The sequence below is a fragment of the Microtus ochrogaster genome, linkage group LG1 (assembly GCF_000317375.1).
Source record: "Microtus ochrogaster isolate Prairie Vole_2 linkage group LG1, MicOch1.0, whole genome shotgun sequence".
Taxonomy (NCBI): Eukaryota; Metazoa; Chordata; class Mammalia; order Rodentia; family Cricetidae; genus Microtus; species Microtus ochrogaster.
In genome coordinates this window covers 52,014,257-52,029,484 of record NC_022027.1, presented here as the reverse complement: position 1 = coordinate 52,029,484, position 15,228 = coordinate 52,014,257, and the positions used below count along the sequence as shown (strand labels likewise).

General features: G+C 43.3%; 1 protein-coding gene across 1 annotated transcript in view; it reads left to right on the top strand.

Moving 5' to 3' along the window:
* The window catches only part of Wdfy3 (WD repeat and FYVE domain containing 3), a 216,963-nt gene that overhangs the window by 157,362 nt on the left and 44,373 nt on the right, over positions 1-15,228 (top strand). Inside the window, exons 36-43 of the mRNA XM_026785032.1 lie at positions 813-912; positions 2,287-2,447; positions 3,685-3,914; positions 4,875-4,984; positions 6,922-7,104; positions 8,026-8,183; positions 9,117-9,194; positions 9,455-9,682. Coding sequence (XP_026640833.1) covers positions 813-912; positions 2,287-2,447; positions 3,685-3,914; positions 4,875-4,984; positions 6,922-7,104; positions 8,026-8,183; positions 9,117-9,194; positions 9,455-9,682 — 1,248 coding nt within the window. The remainder of the gene's footprint in view (positions 1-812; positions 913-2,286; positions 2,448-3,684; positions 3,915-4,874; positions 4,985-6,921; positions 7,105-8,025; positions 8,184-9,116; positions 9,195-9,454; positions 9,683-15,228) is intronic.

Below are 15,228 nucleotides of genomic sequence, written 5' to 3'. Positions count from 1 at the left end.
AGACAGGAATGCTGTTGGTTTGTATTCGTAGACAGGAATGCTGTTGGTTTGTATTTGTAGACAGGAATGCTGTTGGTTTGTATTTGTAGACAGGAATGCTGTTGGTTTGTGTTTGTAGGCATAGGCATGCAGTTGGTGGTTTGCAAACACGAAAACAGAGCCAGGACTGTTTCTGACCATCGTACCTGGTCCTAATGGCTGGCTCAGCCTGCTTTCTTATACAACCAGGGCAACCTGTCTAGGGACGGCACAGTCCACAGTGAGCTAGACCTGCCCACATTGATCAGTAATCAAGAAAATGACCCACAGGTTGCTCACAGGGCAGCCTGGTCAGGGCACTTCCTCCATCGAGTGTATCTCTTCCAAAATGGCTCAAGGTTTGTGTGAAGTTGACAAAAACCAACAGTCACCCTTTGTCTCTAAAATAGGAATTTCCCCATTTCAAAGTGGCATTTGCCAGTTAAAGAGGGCATAAATGTATATACCAAAGCACACAAGAACATGCTAATGAGTTCTTTAACAGTTAAGGCTGCTGAGTCCCAAGAGGACCATTCTAAGTAGGCAGTGAGGGCCAGTAAGGAATGTAAGTTTCATCATCACTTTGAAGACTCGGGAGACTAAATTCCTGTATAACTCAGTCACCATAAATAAGTCTCCACCTTCTGGAGCTAGAAACATTTTTGTTTTTTAAATAAAATTAAGTACTGATCAGTGATGAGACACTTAGCAGTGTGGCCTGCTTTCATCAGGTGGCCCCGTCTTTGTATGGTTAGGTTTCCTCCTGATCCCGGTGTGCGTGTTGTTTTACTTAGGCCTCTCCTGAACGATCTACAAGAACGCAGCAGAAAGAATTCCAGACACACATTTTGGATAGCGTGATGGACCACTTGCTTGCAGCTGATGTGTTATTGGGTAATTCTGTGTTGATTTTTATGTTTTAAAAGTGCATACATTACCACTTTCCTCTCTGTAATCTTCCTTCTTTCTTTTCTGTCTGACCTCTTTGTTTGAGATGATCTATTCACATTTTTGCATACAGCAACGTGTTGTCATCGCTATATAGTGCTATGTCACATGTACGCATGCTTATTAATACTACTGCTGATAGATATATAGACGGTTCCTGTTAGAGACAACGCCATTAAAACTGCTGTGAACATTGTTATTCAGGAGCCACAAGCGTGCATGTTCCATGTGTCTGTTGGGTAGTGGGATCTCAGGTATGTGCACGCTATTCTTCAGGACGGCTTTGGGTCAGAAAGTCAGAAGGCACTGGACTATATTCTTTCAAGGCATTTGTATTGAGTTGCAATACATATTAACACTTGAGAAAGTCATTTACAATAGACACATCACTTTTGTGTCAAACAACATGAAATTTCTGAGAAAAAAAAATGTTTTAGTTCAAAGCCAGGAATAGCTGCCCGCCTGTCATCCAGGCATGATTCCAGATGCTGCATCAGGAGCACTGCAAATTCAAGGAAAGCCTAGGCTACCTAGTGAGACCCTCTTGGAAAGGGAAACTATACAAGTTTGAACAATTTACTGACCTACTCTGAGTGATCATATGAATCATAGAACCTTTCTGGTAAATTAATATTTTCATAAAGTAATTTGCCAGGACATCTTAACTATTGCCTTAATATGTAACTGATTTTTTTATCACAAATGTCAATTTACATTTTTGTGCCTGTTTTTATCCCCTGAGATCATCTCCTTAGAAGTGGAGGTAATCAGTGATCTGTGTGGTCTCCACAGTATAGGGGGGTGACACTGGGGGTCCCCTGGTTAGGGAGCCTGCACTCCTGGTCACAGCTGTCTGTGGCATCTGCCTGAGGTGCCTCGGTGTCAGCCGTTTTGTGAATCTCATGCCCGCATGCGTCACTTGGTTGCTGTGGGAAATGCGCCACAACAGTCTCGCTGAGAATGCTCCCCTCCCACCCACACCCCCGTTCATTATTCACACTTAATCCGTCTTTAATTGAACTTTTTATCGGGTGAAGATGCGCTGATGCTGAGGTTCTGGCTGCAGAACTCTTAGCTTCTCACAGGCTGTCCTTAGGTGTAGGAGTGTTCGCAGGGACTTCCAGCCACAAAGCTCGTAACCTGGTAAAAAATAATCTTTTCCATGTTTATCCTGATTTCTGGCCAGGCACATCATTTTCTTAAAACCCGTGGCCATGTTTCGTGAGGACTGGGTACGCTTGTCTTGCCCTAGCCTGGTGTCTTTGGTCTTGTGCTGGTAGATGTCAATTTTCTTAGATATCTTTTCCTACTTGGACTTAGGGGAAGATGCATCCCTGCCCATTACCAGTGGAGGAAGCTACCAGGTGCTGGTGAACAACGTATTTTATTTCACACAGCGTGTGGTGGACAAGCTTTGGCAAGGCATGTTCAACAAAGAATCTAAACTTCTTATAGATTTTATAATTCAACTCATTGCACAGGTAATCCATCGTCTGTATTAATTGTGGAGCACACGTTTTTCTTTTAACTTTTTCCTGTGGTGTCAGAATTATTGGAAGTAGGTATAATTAATAAGATAATGAAGATTAACATTTGATACACCCAAACTTTGTAAAGGTGAATTGAGAAATATCGAATCCTCCTCCCTTATCTGCAGCCAGTGCTCTCTTTACAGAAGTGCCTGGGTTTCAAACTGATCCCTTCTCCTGCCGACCCTTTCCAACCCAAGCACTTCACATGCCTTAAGTTGATACAACTCGATAAGCTTTTATAGTGTCGTGTGAAGACTACGGGGCATGAGATGAGATGTCCCTTCATCTGTGAGCCTCCAGTTCACTGTCATCCATATTCCTTTGAGAATGTCATTCCCCCATGCGTGCTGGACCAAAGAGCATTGGTCAGGCTTGGCACACATCTTACTTACTTTATCATGTAGAAAAGTAGGGTTATTTTTCCATGTATATAATGGGTTAATGTTTTTATGGGTTTTATGTTTTGGTGTTTGTATGTGTGTGTTACTTTGTAATTTTTTTTCTATTTCATTTTTTTATTCTGATTTTTTGTTTGTTTGCCTGTTTGTTTTCTAAAGAGACTGACAGAAGGGTGTGTCTCTGAGTGGGTGGGGAAAATAGTTGGAAAGGAAAACTGAGATCAGAATCCATTGTATGAAGAAAAAATTCAATAAAACAGGCAAATTCCCTTTTATAGTTACATGAATGACATGTGGTGATATGAACAAATTTAAAGATGTAAAAAGTAAATGAAAGAGAAAAAATAATTCTCATCTCCATGCCAAGCTGCAACACTTTCCCTGTGCCATGTTCAGCTGGTGTATGGTAGCAGGTACTTAAGTTAGAGACAGTTCTCAGGTGAGGGATGAAGCCAGAGCACAGGACTGCCCTCACTGGCACTCCTGGGATTTCTTCAGTTGCCATAGAGTTGCCACTCACGCTAACAGAGTTGGCTTGGGGGAAGCTTCCTCCCAGGTGACATCTGTGTGTTCTCAGGGAGGCCACTCCACAGCGCAGGCATGGATCTCCTCACTGGGGGCTGTAAAAGGCTCTAACATTCTAAAATTGCATTTATGTGAACTTGGGTTCTGAATCTGTAAGAGCAATGACACCCATTGCATGATAGCTGGCTTGAGCGTGCCTGTGAATGACAGCGGGTTTTACGTTTTCGTCCTGTTACTGAAAAACCTATCTTTCATTCCTTTAGTCAAAGAGAAGATCACAGGGATTGTCGCTTGATTCGGTCTATCACTGCCTCAATAGGACCATCTTGTACCAGTTCTCACGTGCACACAAAACTGTCCCTCAGCAAGTGGCTCTCCTTGATTCACTCAGGGTCCTTACTGTAAACCGCAACTTGATCCTGGGACCCGGCAACCACGATCAAGAATTCATTAGCTGTCTTGCTCACTGCCTGATTAATCTGCATGTTGGAAGGTAAGTTTCTCGGGTTCTGTCTGTCCTGTTGTCTTGATAGCATCCCATCAGAACTCTTTATTTTCCGTTTCCCTTCAATGAGTTTTATTTACTGCTTTATGGAAAAGGATTAGGGCAAGCGTTGCGTTTCAGCAGAGATAGTGAGGATTGTTCTCTTTTTACTTTTACATCTTTAAATGTGTTAATAATATGTAACTCATGTAATTGTAAAAAGAAAATTGCTTTTTTATTGAAAAAAATGTTCTCATACAATAGATTCCAATCATGGTTTTCCCTCCACCTCCTCCCAGATTCTATCAACCCAACTACCACCTCTCCCTCCCCCCCTTAAACAAACAAGCAAAAACCACACAAACCAGAATAAAAAGAAAACAGGGATAAACAAGAAACACACAGGCACATCCATGCACAAACAAAATCCATAAAAGTACAAAGCTAGAAAGCATAATGTAAAAGCAAAAGACCAGTAAGATTAAAAAAGAATCTCAAAGCAGTATGAGACAAAACGCCTACAAAAACGCCTTGGGGTCTTTCTGCTGTAGAAGGGAGAACCACGTGTGTAGTCACCTCCAGGGGGAAGAGCTTGACTTCAGGGCAGCTGCAGATGAAACAAAGGGGAGCACTGGGGAGGACCCTGGCATGCAGCAGTGTTTTTAGAGAAGTGATCCTTTGCAATTTTAAGATAAACACCGTCTAAAAGCCGTTACTGTGCCATGGCCATCTTGATCTCTAAAGGGGCTTTGAGCTATGTGTAGCTAAGTGCATTTGTGAGCTCAGCCCTCAGAAATGGTACGTTTGTGTCAAAGCAGAAGTCCTGTTTGCATCTGCAGAATGTCTGTGCTAGCCAGGGAGTGATGGCGTGTGGCCGCTGTCCGCACGTGTCCACACGGCGGTTCACAGTCATCATGTCCCTCAGCTATGATCATGCCTTCACAGTGGAGTCTGGTCTGACTGTTTCAGCAACGTGGAAGGATTTGGCCTGGAAGCAGAAGCACGCATGACCACGTGGCACATCATGATTCCCTCAGACATTGAACCCGACGGGGGCTACAGCCAAGATATCAGTGAAGGTAACTGCCCTCTGGCTGTGGTTGTGGTGCATCTCCAGATTTAGACATAACAACTGGTTTCAGAAACCACTCACCTAGCCAACCTGTCCGTCTGCCAACCTCCACAGACAGTCTTGGAATGCCGAGAGCTGTGAGGCTGGCAAAGCCAACCTTCAGCCTCCTCATGAAAGTCGGTGGCCTTTGTGCTGCAGTCAAGAACATGGCACTGTCTAGAAAGAGAGCCGCCTGGTGCTTGTGCTGGCATGTCCCTGTTAAAGGCTGGTGGTCAGTGGGACCATCTCATCTTTTTGCTTAGACTGACCTTGAACTATGTACCTATGACCTTTTTACCTAGACTGACCTTGAACTATGTACCTATGACCTTTTTACCTAGACTGACCTTGAACTATGTATGCAAATCTAGCCCTGAGATGGCGGTGATCCTCCTGCTTCAGGCTCCCACATCTTACTCTCTTTTTTAGAATCTCATCTTTCCCAGCTCAATAAACATCACGTACATTGATTTCTTACTTCATGTGTTCCAGTTACTACATAGTGTCTGTCTCCTAGCAATCCCATGGGGTGGTATAATGTGTGGTCCTCTCCTGGGAAGGCCAAAGCTCAGAGTCTCCCCTTCATTCCTTTATCTAAGCAATTGGTGCTTCTGTCTTCTACTAAAATGTCTTGGTCCCCAAAACTGAGATTTGCCCCTCAGAACTGGAGGTCTAGAAACTTTGTTCCTGCAGTGTGCTCTGTAGACTCACTTGGAACTCATAAGACTGTAGATCTATTGAATAAGAATCTCCAGGGATGACAGTGGCTGTCTGTCACAAGCCCTCAGAGGGATTCTGAGGCTTGCTAAGGATGGGTCAGCTGCTGTCGGTGGGAAGATAAACTCATTCAGCCACCATGAGAGTGAGTGTGGAGGTTCCTCAAAAAACGTAAAAAAGGGAGCCAGCTGTGGTGGTGCATGCCTTAACACCAGCACTCAGGAGGTAGAAGCAGGCAGATATCTGCAAGTTCAAGGCCAATAGCCAAAGCTGCGTAGTGAACTCTGTCTCAAAGAAGAGCTACCTGACCTGTTCCTCTCCTGGGTGTATACCGAAGATCTAAGTCAGCCTACTCAGAGATATTTGCCCGTCCATATGTGTGTCTCTGCTGTTCTGTTACACAAAATAGCCAAGAAATAGAACCAGCCTAGGGAAAAAAAAGTGTCCATAGTCATGACATTATTTTGTTGACCATAATGAAAAATGAAACCTTGCCGAAAGATAAAACTGAAAAACCATTGTTAGTGAGCAAATCTGGGCTGAGAAAGAAATGCTCTGTTTGTTTTCATGTGGAATCTATATTTGACAGACAGACAGACAGAGGTCATAAGAGTTAAAGGGGTCACCGTGAGAGAACAGGGAGAGATGGTAGGAGAGGGGGAAGGTGGGAAGAATAGGGGGGCTACCAAGGGGGAGGAAGAGTGCCAGCAAGAGTGGGGGACCATGGGAGGCATGCATAAGGATTACGTGTATGTATGAGATGCCATGGCGACCCCCGTTGTTTGTGCTGTAACTTAAAATTCATTTATAGAAAGAAATATGTTAAAATTTGTTTTTAGGGGCTCGAGGATGTAGCCCTGGCAGAGTACTTGAGTGCCACAGATGGGACCCTAGGTTCAGTTGAGGGTAAAGGACAGCAGAGATATCAATTCTTTCTGAAAGTCAGTAGATAATGAACAGTACATCATTTTCACAGGATGGAAAGGTTTTCTGGAATGTTTTCTACATTGCCAGAACTTAACTTTGGCTTATCTAAATTAAGTAACTCTTCACTGAACTGAATATAATCTAATTCTAAAGTTGTGTGTTACAATTAAATACAATAGTTCAAATTCCTAGGTGGGAAGCATGAGGGATACGGCTGCCTTCGTGTCTCTCTGGATCCTTTTCTTTCTTTCCATTTTCAAGGGCGTCAGCTTCTCATTAAAGCTGTCAACAGAGTCTGGACTGAGCTGATCCACAGTAAGAAGCAAGTCCTGGAGGAGCTTTTCCGAGTCAGCCTGCCTGTGAACGACAGGGGCCACGTGGACATAGCCACCGCACGGCCACTCATCGAAGAGGCTGGTTTGAAATGCTGGCAGAATCATTTGGGTGAGAAGGCCCTCTGAGACCCTGTGGCTTCTGCCCTGTGTCACTCTGTGCAGCTAAGGCTCTGCACTGTCCACGCGTGAGCTTAGAGAGTAACGCACTGCTGTGGATGTCACTGTCTCAGCTCCGTGTCCACGTCCGCGCCCTTTATCCTTAAAGTATGTCCTTAAAAGTGCCTTGGTAGCTGCTTTTATCATATTAGGTACAAACTAATTTGTTGGGTCATGTTAAGGAGCTATATTATGGACCCTCAGTGGTATACAGTGTTTAGGGCTTATACTTCCTAGTTTTCCTCAAATCTAAGACATTTTGTGTTCCAAAACATTCTCAACCACAAATGTTTTGAGGTAATAGATTGTGAATAATTAACATAGAGACACATTCTAATTTAAATAAATTTTCATTTTAGTAGAAGAGAGTGACATTACAACCAAATATAAATTTAGCTACCGCACTAGTTCTCAAGCACCTGACCTTAAACAGGGCCAGCAATAAATAATCTGTGGCACCTCCAAGAAACTGAGATGAGCACCTTTTAGTAATTGGAGCAGTTCTTCATCTGCGGTGACTCGTCCCCAGATGGGCTCGCCAGCACAGGAGAGGTGCAGGGAGCTCTGTTCCTGTGTTGCTGTGTTTTCTGTATCTGCACGCCTGTAGCTGCATTTACATGAGCTCAGATATGAACTAGAACAGCCACGGCTGTACTGTGATAGGCACGTTCATGTTCCGGGAATATGGTCCGATCTCCCAGATCTCATTTCCTGTTACTGCATTGCAGCCATTGTCTCCGACTGGGTGCTGCAGCTCGAGGAAGGGAATGGTGGATCACGGGGAGATGGCTGTGATCCGTAACCAGAACATGGAATAGTCAAGGCCTAATAAATGCATGATGAATTGTACAGTTGCTTAATTCTGTATTTGCAGCCCATGAGAAGAAGTGCATAAGTCGGGGAGAAGCCTTGGTGCCTACAACACAATCCAAACTGTCCCGGGTCAGCAGCGGCTTCGGCCTTTCCAAACTGACAGGGTCAAGAAGGAATCGAAAGGAAAGCGGCCTTCACAAACACAACCCTTCCACCCAGGTACAAGACTTAGTGCTGTGGCTCATACCTCGAAGATTTTTGTATCTCCAGGTCTAGTTTCGGTGGTTTATTATTTATTTATTTGTGCATATGACTGCTCTATCTGCATGTATGCCAGCATGACAGAAGAGAGCATCAGATAGAAAAGGGCACCAGATCTCATTACAGATGGTTGTGAGCCAACATGTGGTTGCTGGGAATTGAACTCAGGACCTCCGAAGGAGTAGGCAGTGCTCTTAACCACTGAGCCATCTCTCCAGCGGTGTTTTATTTAATACTGTTCACATATGCAAGCAAAAGGTTCGATGTTGAACTGTTCTGCATTCTGCTTGATAAGAGAGAGGTGACAGGTTCTGGTGTCTTCATATTGTAAGATGCACGTGGCACTGAGTATGAGAATCCACTTAATAGCTGGAGCAAGTGACAGACAGGTAACATTTTCAGAGTTTTCCATAATTGTAGAAATTGTTAGGAGTGACAGAGGAATGTTTATGGTCTAGTTGTAAATACTTGATTGGTTTGTTTCAATCTTATCTGCCTCCTCCATTAATTTTTCATCCTCATTCATCATGACCCTTAGGCCAGTGGCAGTGTGAAAAGGGTCTGAAGGACTTGGCATGTGCCCAGCATGTGTTGTGCCATAGCGGGCTTCTAAGGAGCCAACTTTGAGGAGGGTCCAGTATACAGGAAGGGGATTAGGGAATGTCCTCAGAGCCCATCCCAATGGACCCAGTGTACAGGAAGGGGGTTGGGGATGTCCTGAGAGCCCATCCCTATGGAAAAGTGTATCACACTACAGTGTACTTTACTCTACATGGCTGGAGACAGTGTTTTTGGCCAAATTTTATGTCACTGTTCGGCACTAATTTCAGGCTCATTTTCCCCCCCAAAAAATTCAGAAAATGCTAAGGTTCTTTTCTTACGGTTTGCTAGGAGATCTCCCAATGGATGTTTACACATATCGCTGTTGTGCGTGACCTGGTGGACACACAGTACAAGGAGTATCAGGAGGTGAGCATCTGCAACACTGGCCGCGGTGTCCTGCACCCTTGGGTGAGATGTTTGCTGTCTCTTTTAAATATCAAGTGCTTGTTCACAGCAAACCCCACTCCTCATGAAGCCATCAGCCTTCTTTCCTTAAACTATGACTGAAATATGATTTATTACATTTACTCAAATGACCTGGTTGCGTTTGTTTCCCAATTACAACTTCTTTTCAGGTCGTTTGTGTTCTTTATCATTGAAAAGCACCCTGGCCTCTCTCCCTGCAGCGCCAGCAGAACGCTCTGAAGTATGTGACGGAGGAGTGGTGCCAGATGGAGTGCGAGCTCCTGCGGGAACGCGGGCTGTGGGGCCCGCCCATCGGCTCCCACCTGGACAAGTGGATGTTAGAGATGACGGAGGGGCCCTGCCGGATGAGGAAGAAGATGGTGCGCAATGACATGTTCTACAACCACTACCCTTACGTGCCGGAGACGGAACAGGAGACCAGCGTGGCGGTGAGTCCTTTTTCCTTGTTAGTGGATGACCTGTTAGGTAACACTGTAACTGGAGGACTGTGTCTGTATACCTGTGACATCACCATGAGGCAGAACACATGTTGCATGTTACAGTGTGTTGTAGAACCTCGTTAGGTCCACCTTTTCATGTTTAAAATTGGAAGCGAGTTCTACCTCACAGGACTGTTAGGATTATGTCGGTTGAGTATTAAGAGAGTAGCTTCTACCATAGGGTAAGCATGCAGCAGCTCCTATCTCTCCTTGTGGGAGTCTAGGCTCCATTCATCTGTGGCTCCATCCCCTGTTCAGTGCTGCCTAGGACGCAGGCCCTCACGTCAGGACCCATGCCTGTCCACAGTGCTGCCTAGAATACAGGTCCCTGCATCAACATCCATGCCTGTCCACAGATAAACAGAAAATGCAGCTCGTATGAGGTTGGAACACTTGAGATTGTAACAAGAAGGGTATGCTGTCATTTTCTTACACCTGGGTGTATTTGGAGACATGTCAAGTAGAGGAAGGGAGGTGCATAGAGGGAGTTCCCCCCCATTCCCCTTAGTGAGACCTCAAAGGCAATGAGCAGAAGGAGTGTGGTAGCCAGGGAGCAGGGTGTGGCCAGGCTGTAGTGGGACACTGACTACATTTAGCAGACCTGTTCCCCGCCGAGGAACTAGAGCTAACGGTGAAGTTTTATATGTGTCAGGATTCGTGTGCTCCTTACAAAAGTGATAGAATTTGAAGTAATCATCTGTTAGTTTATAAAGTCACTGCAAACTGTACAGTACACGTATACTATCTCTTTTACCTCATAAGCATACGTGGTAGAATTTGTCAGTTTACAATTTTTTTTCAAGAGAAGATTTTAGACTCTATTAATCAGTAGTTCCTTAAAACTACTTTTCTCATTGTGTTAGTTCCATCAAGAACAACATACAGTGTCTCTACCTCCAAATGTGGACACATTGTGAACACAGCAACCCCTGTATTCTGCAGACTTTTCTAGCACCGGCTTTGTGAGAGTAGAGCAGAGCAGAGCAGTAGTCTTTAGGTTTTGATTGTTGCCTCCATTAAGTCCTTAAGGGTTAAAGCCTAGTGTTGTTTGTCCCTGCCGTCCAGAACCAAAAATAATCACACAGAAACTGTAATATTTAAATCACTGCTTGGCCCATTAGCTCAAGCTTCTTATTGGCTAACTCTTACATATTAATTTAACCCATTTCTAGTAATCTGTATATTGCCACATGGCTGTGGCTTACTGGCTAAAGTTCTGTCGGGTTCCATCAGGGCTACATGGCTTCTCTCTCACTCCATCTTTCTTTCACCCAGCATTCAGTTTAGCTGTCCCGGCCTAGCTCTGTTCCCCTATAGCTCTGCTATAGGCCCAAGGAAGTTCTTTATTAACCAAAGATATTCACACCATACAGAGGGGAATCCAACATCACCTCCCCTTTTCTGTTTAAATGAAAAGGAAGGTTTTAACTTTAACATAGTAAAATTACATATAACAAAACAGGTATCAAGCAAGAATTATAGTTACAATATTTATATCTACTTTATCTCTTATCATAACTAAGGAAAACTATATTATTACTACCTACTCTTCAGCTCCATCAAAGACTCCAGAGGATATAATATTACCTAAGTAAACAGGAAGTACATTGTAAGCAACTTGCAACACTCTAAAGATGACAGAAACATCTCGCTGTCTGGACAGTCAGGCAAAGTTCTTCTGTACCGTTGGGGCGTCCATCTTCAGCCTACTGGGCCATAGTATCCAGCAAACTTTTTCATGAAGCAGGAAATCTCAAAGACAGTTCAGCCTATATTGGCAGTTTCTCATTCATGTTCTTCTGTGTCCTGCAGAATGTCTAGCAGGCTCTTTTATGAAGCAGGAACTCCAAAGGATGGTCTCACCTTTAGGCAAGTTCACAGTCATTGCTCTGTGGGGCCTGCATGTCCAGTTTATGCAACAGTTTAGGCAAGAGCAGTTTCTTACCCAAATGGCTAGCAAACTCCATGAGGAGTCTCACCGATGCCTATCATCCTCTTAAAGAATTGGTGCTGCCAGGAGCAGACATGTCTCATTGTCATGAAAAGTCCTAATTTCTTAAAACATTTAATTGCCATATTCTGAAGGTCTCTGAAAGATTTGAAGAATATCTAATTGAAACATATCTCTATATATCTAGAAAACCTAACATGACTACAAGCTTGCCTATTATAGATGATGATCTATTAACCTTTTTCTTAATTATACATTACATTTTAAATGAACTGCATAATCACAATACCTTAATCAAGAGCAGAAATATACATATAACAAGATTGACCTTAACCAATGCAAATCTCTATAGCATATCCCCCTTTAAATATAAAAAAAAAACATTTATAGACAATATTTGGGAATATGGGTGTAGTTCTTTCCAAACTCTTCCTGCTGTAATTTTTTTGAGGAGTGTACAAGGCAACCTTTCATTGGATTGTGGTCTATCAAACCACATTAGCCTGGAATGAATCCACACATTCTCATCCTTTGTGAAAACAAAAGAAGAACCTCTTTTCCAAAGCAACATAGCCTTAGACACAAATTCTGAAGTCAAGATACTTTTATAATATACATGCTGGTTTATCTTAGCAGCCCATACAATGAAATGTCTCTCTGTATTTAGATTCTTCACAGTAAAAAAAAAAAAAAAAATTCAAAGAAAACACAATAATATACATAATCCAGACTCTCTGTGAATTCTCCATCTTTATTTGGCTTATCTTTTTTACTCATTTTATCTCTGTCTCTTTAAACTTTGGTTTTGTTTTGTTTTTTTCAAATGATTTACTTTCTCTCTATACTCTTCTCTCTCCCAAGACTACATACATTTATTCAACACTGTGACCCATTTAGAGGTCTTCTATATCTGAATCTGTCCTATTGTGTATCTGTAATTCTTTATTGTCCAGGAGCACTTCTTAAATATTATCCACTAAAAGGGGCAAGAGCCAGTTTTTTGGGTCCTGAAGGTAACATAGTGTGGACGAGCATTTCCTCTGGGGGAGGACTGCGGGGTGCAAGTATACAGAGCATGCTCTATTGAAGGTTAAGCTCCATATTCTTCACCCCTGCCCTCAGCCATGTTAAGTCTTTAGAAATAGAGGTCGTTTGACCTTTCTTTCAACTCCCTAAACTCATTGATGCCCATCTTATAAAATATAGCCAGGCTACTTGCAGTTAGCAGGTGTGTATCGAGAGAAAACAGCTCCCAAAGACTAGTGACCAGCAGGACGAACCTTGTTTATCCAAAGTGATTATTGTTTCTATGTCGTGTTTACATTGTGTGTTCTGTTGTATAAGCTGTAGACTACAGTGGTGATTAAAAAGCTAATTCTACTTTAGATCTTTCTGTTAGAAATTAAATTAGTGATTATTTCTGCATTTTACTATGTCTTTGTTTATTAGACCTTGAGGATGGGGCAAGGAGGTTTTTTGGGGGAGGTAGGTTGAGACGGAGTCTCGTAGTCCAGGCTGACCTCACATGCAGACTCTTCCGCACCACTTCCCAAGTGCTGAGATCACAGGTGTGGATTTTATTGTGTGAGTGTTTTGCATGCGTGTGTATATGTGCAGTATGTATGTGCCCAGGATTTTAGGAGGTGAGAGAGAGCATCAGACTCCCTACAACTATAGTTCTGGATGGTTGTAGCCACCATATAGATGTGAGGAACAGAACCCGAGCTCTCCCCACAGCCCCCAGTCAGTTGGTTCTTAAGCCCTGACAATCTACACACTAGGCTTTAAAATAGCTGAGTTGCTTGTCTAACTTTGAAGTTTGTTTATAAAATGTCTGATATGTTTGGTGGTTCATGTGCCACAGACTTGAAAGTAAAAATATAAAATTAAAACAAAGAAACCTAAATAATTAATGCCTTGACAAAACTCAGCCAAAAAGGCCTTTCAGATTCTCGCTTGAACCCTCTCTGCACATTATTGGAAGGGTGAGACACTTCCCATAATGCTGTGCTGGAGCTGTGCTGGGCGGCACTGCTGTTGTGTGGATTGTGTGTGCTCACAGCTACATTAGAAAGTCGGTACAGGCTGCGATGAAACTGCAAAACCCGGAGAATAAGATCCTGGGCTGGCAAGGTGGCTCAGCAGGTAAAGGTGCTCGCCAGCAAACCTGATGACCTGGGCTCAGTCCCTCAACCTTTGTGGTAGAAGGAGAGAGAACTAACTGGCCTGTCCTCCTCTGTCCTGCACACATGCCTGTGATGCCTGTGCTACCACACGCGCACACACACATACATGAGTAACTAAATATTTTTAAATAGGTTGGGTCATATTTTTCAAATTAACAACTTCAAATTTCAAATAAATGTGCTGCTCTTTGCAAACATCAGTGTGGTAAGTACTAGCTGCACATGCATTAGCATGGGGTAGCGCCGGGCAGGAAGCTTATTCTACATTTCCTTTCCTGACTAATGGACTCTGGTAGCTGCCTCTGTGTTTTCATGTAGCTCTTCTAGGATTTGAACCTAAAGGGCTCATGTGGGAAAGTCCATCACCAGCATGTTTAAAAGATGGTAAAGCTAAAAAGTATAAAATTATTTTCTAGAAATTTTAAGTGAGAAAAGTAGATTTCTGTAACCATAATAATAATTATGATGATAAATAATTTAGTATAGTTTTCCATGTAAAAGGAAATTGGGGTAATAATACTTTGTTGGCATCCTTGTCATGTTTGCCATTCATTTCTGGACTCTTCACACACCTCTGCCTGGGGGTCTGCAGTAGAACAGGCAGAGTTTATCTGGACAATGGTGATTGGTCCATCTTGTTGTATTTATCATGTATCTGCCTGTAGGGTTTTTCTTTTTATTAATTTCAATATTGAGCACAGGTTAAAACAGTTCTGCTTATTATTAATTTGGTTTCAGTAGTCTTATAAGTTTTTATCGGGGTAATCTTGTAGTCACAGACGTTCACAGACGTTAATGTCAAGCTAAGGGCCTTTGCTTGGTCATCATACCCTAAGTTACAACACACTTAACCTCCTTTCTCAGGGTTGAATTGTAAAAACTTTAAAAATTAAAGTGGGTTTTTCTTACTGCTGGGTAGGGTGCTTCAGTCCTCCAGTATTGGGAACCACAGGCCAGAGGATTATCTTGATTTTGGAGCCACTGTAATCTACATAGTGAATTTCCACCTGCCAGGGCTTGGGAATGAGACCCTGTCCAAAAACCTGGAAACAGAAAGCTTTTCCTTCCCTTGTGGCCGTCTCAGTGGGTTTTGGCAACTGTCTCCCATACCAGACCCCTCCCGAGGTCGGAATACGGCCATGTATTTTACAAGGCTCCGGTGTGAGGCACTTGCCTGCTTTCTTGTGAAGTGCCAGAGTCCCGGAAACCATGTGAAGTGCTTGGAAGTTCCCTCGGCGTCTGCTCTGCCAAGGGAGAGCAAGACAGGATCCTCAGACAGGAGTCCTGGCGAGCAGGGCGACTGGGAAGGGCTGCTGGCTGCTTCCTCCCTGTAGCCGGCTGCTTCCTCCCTGTAGCCG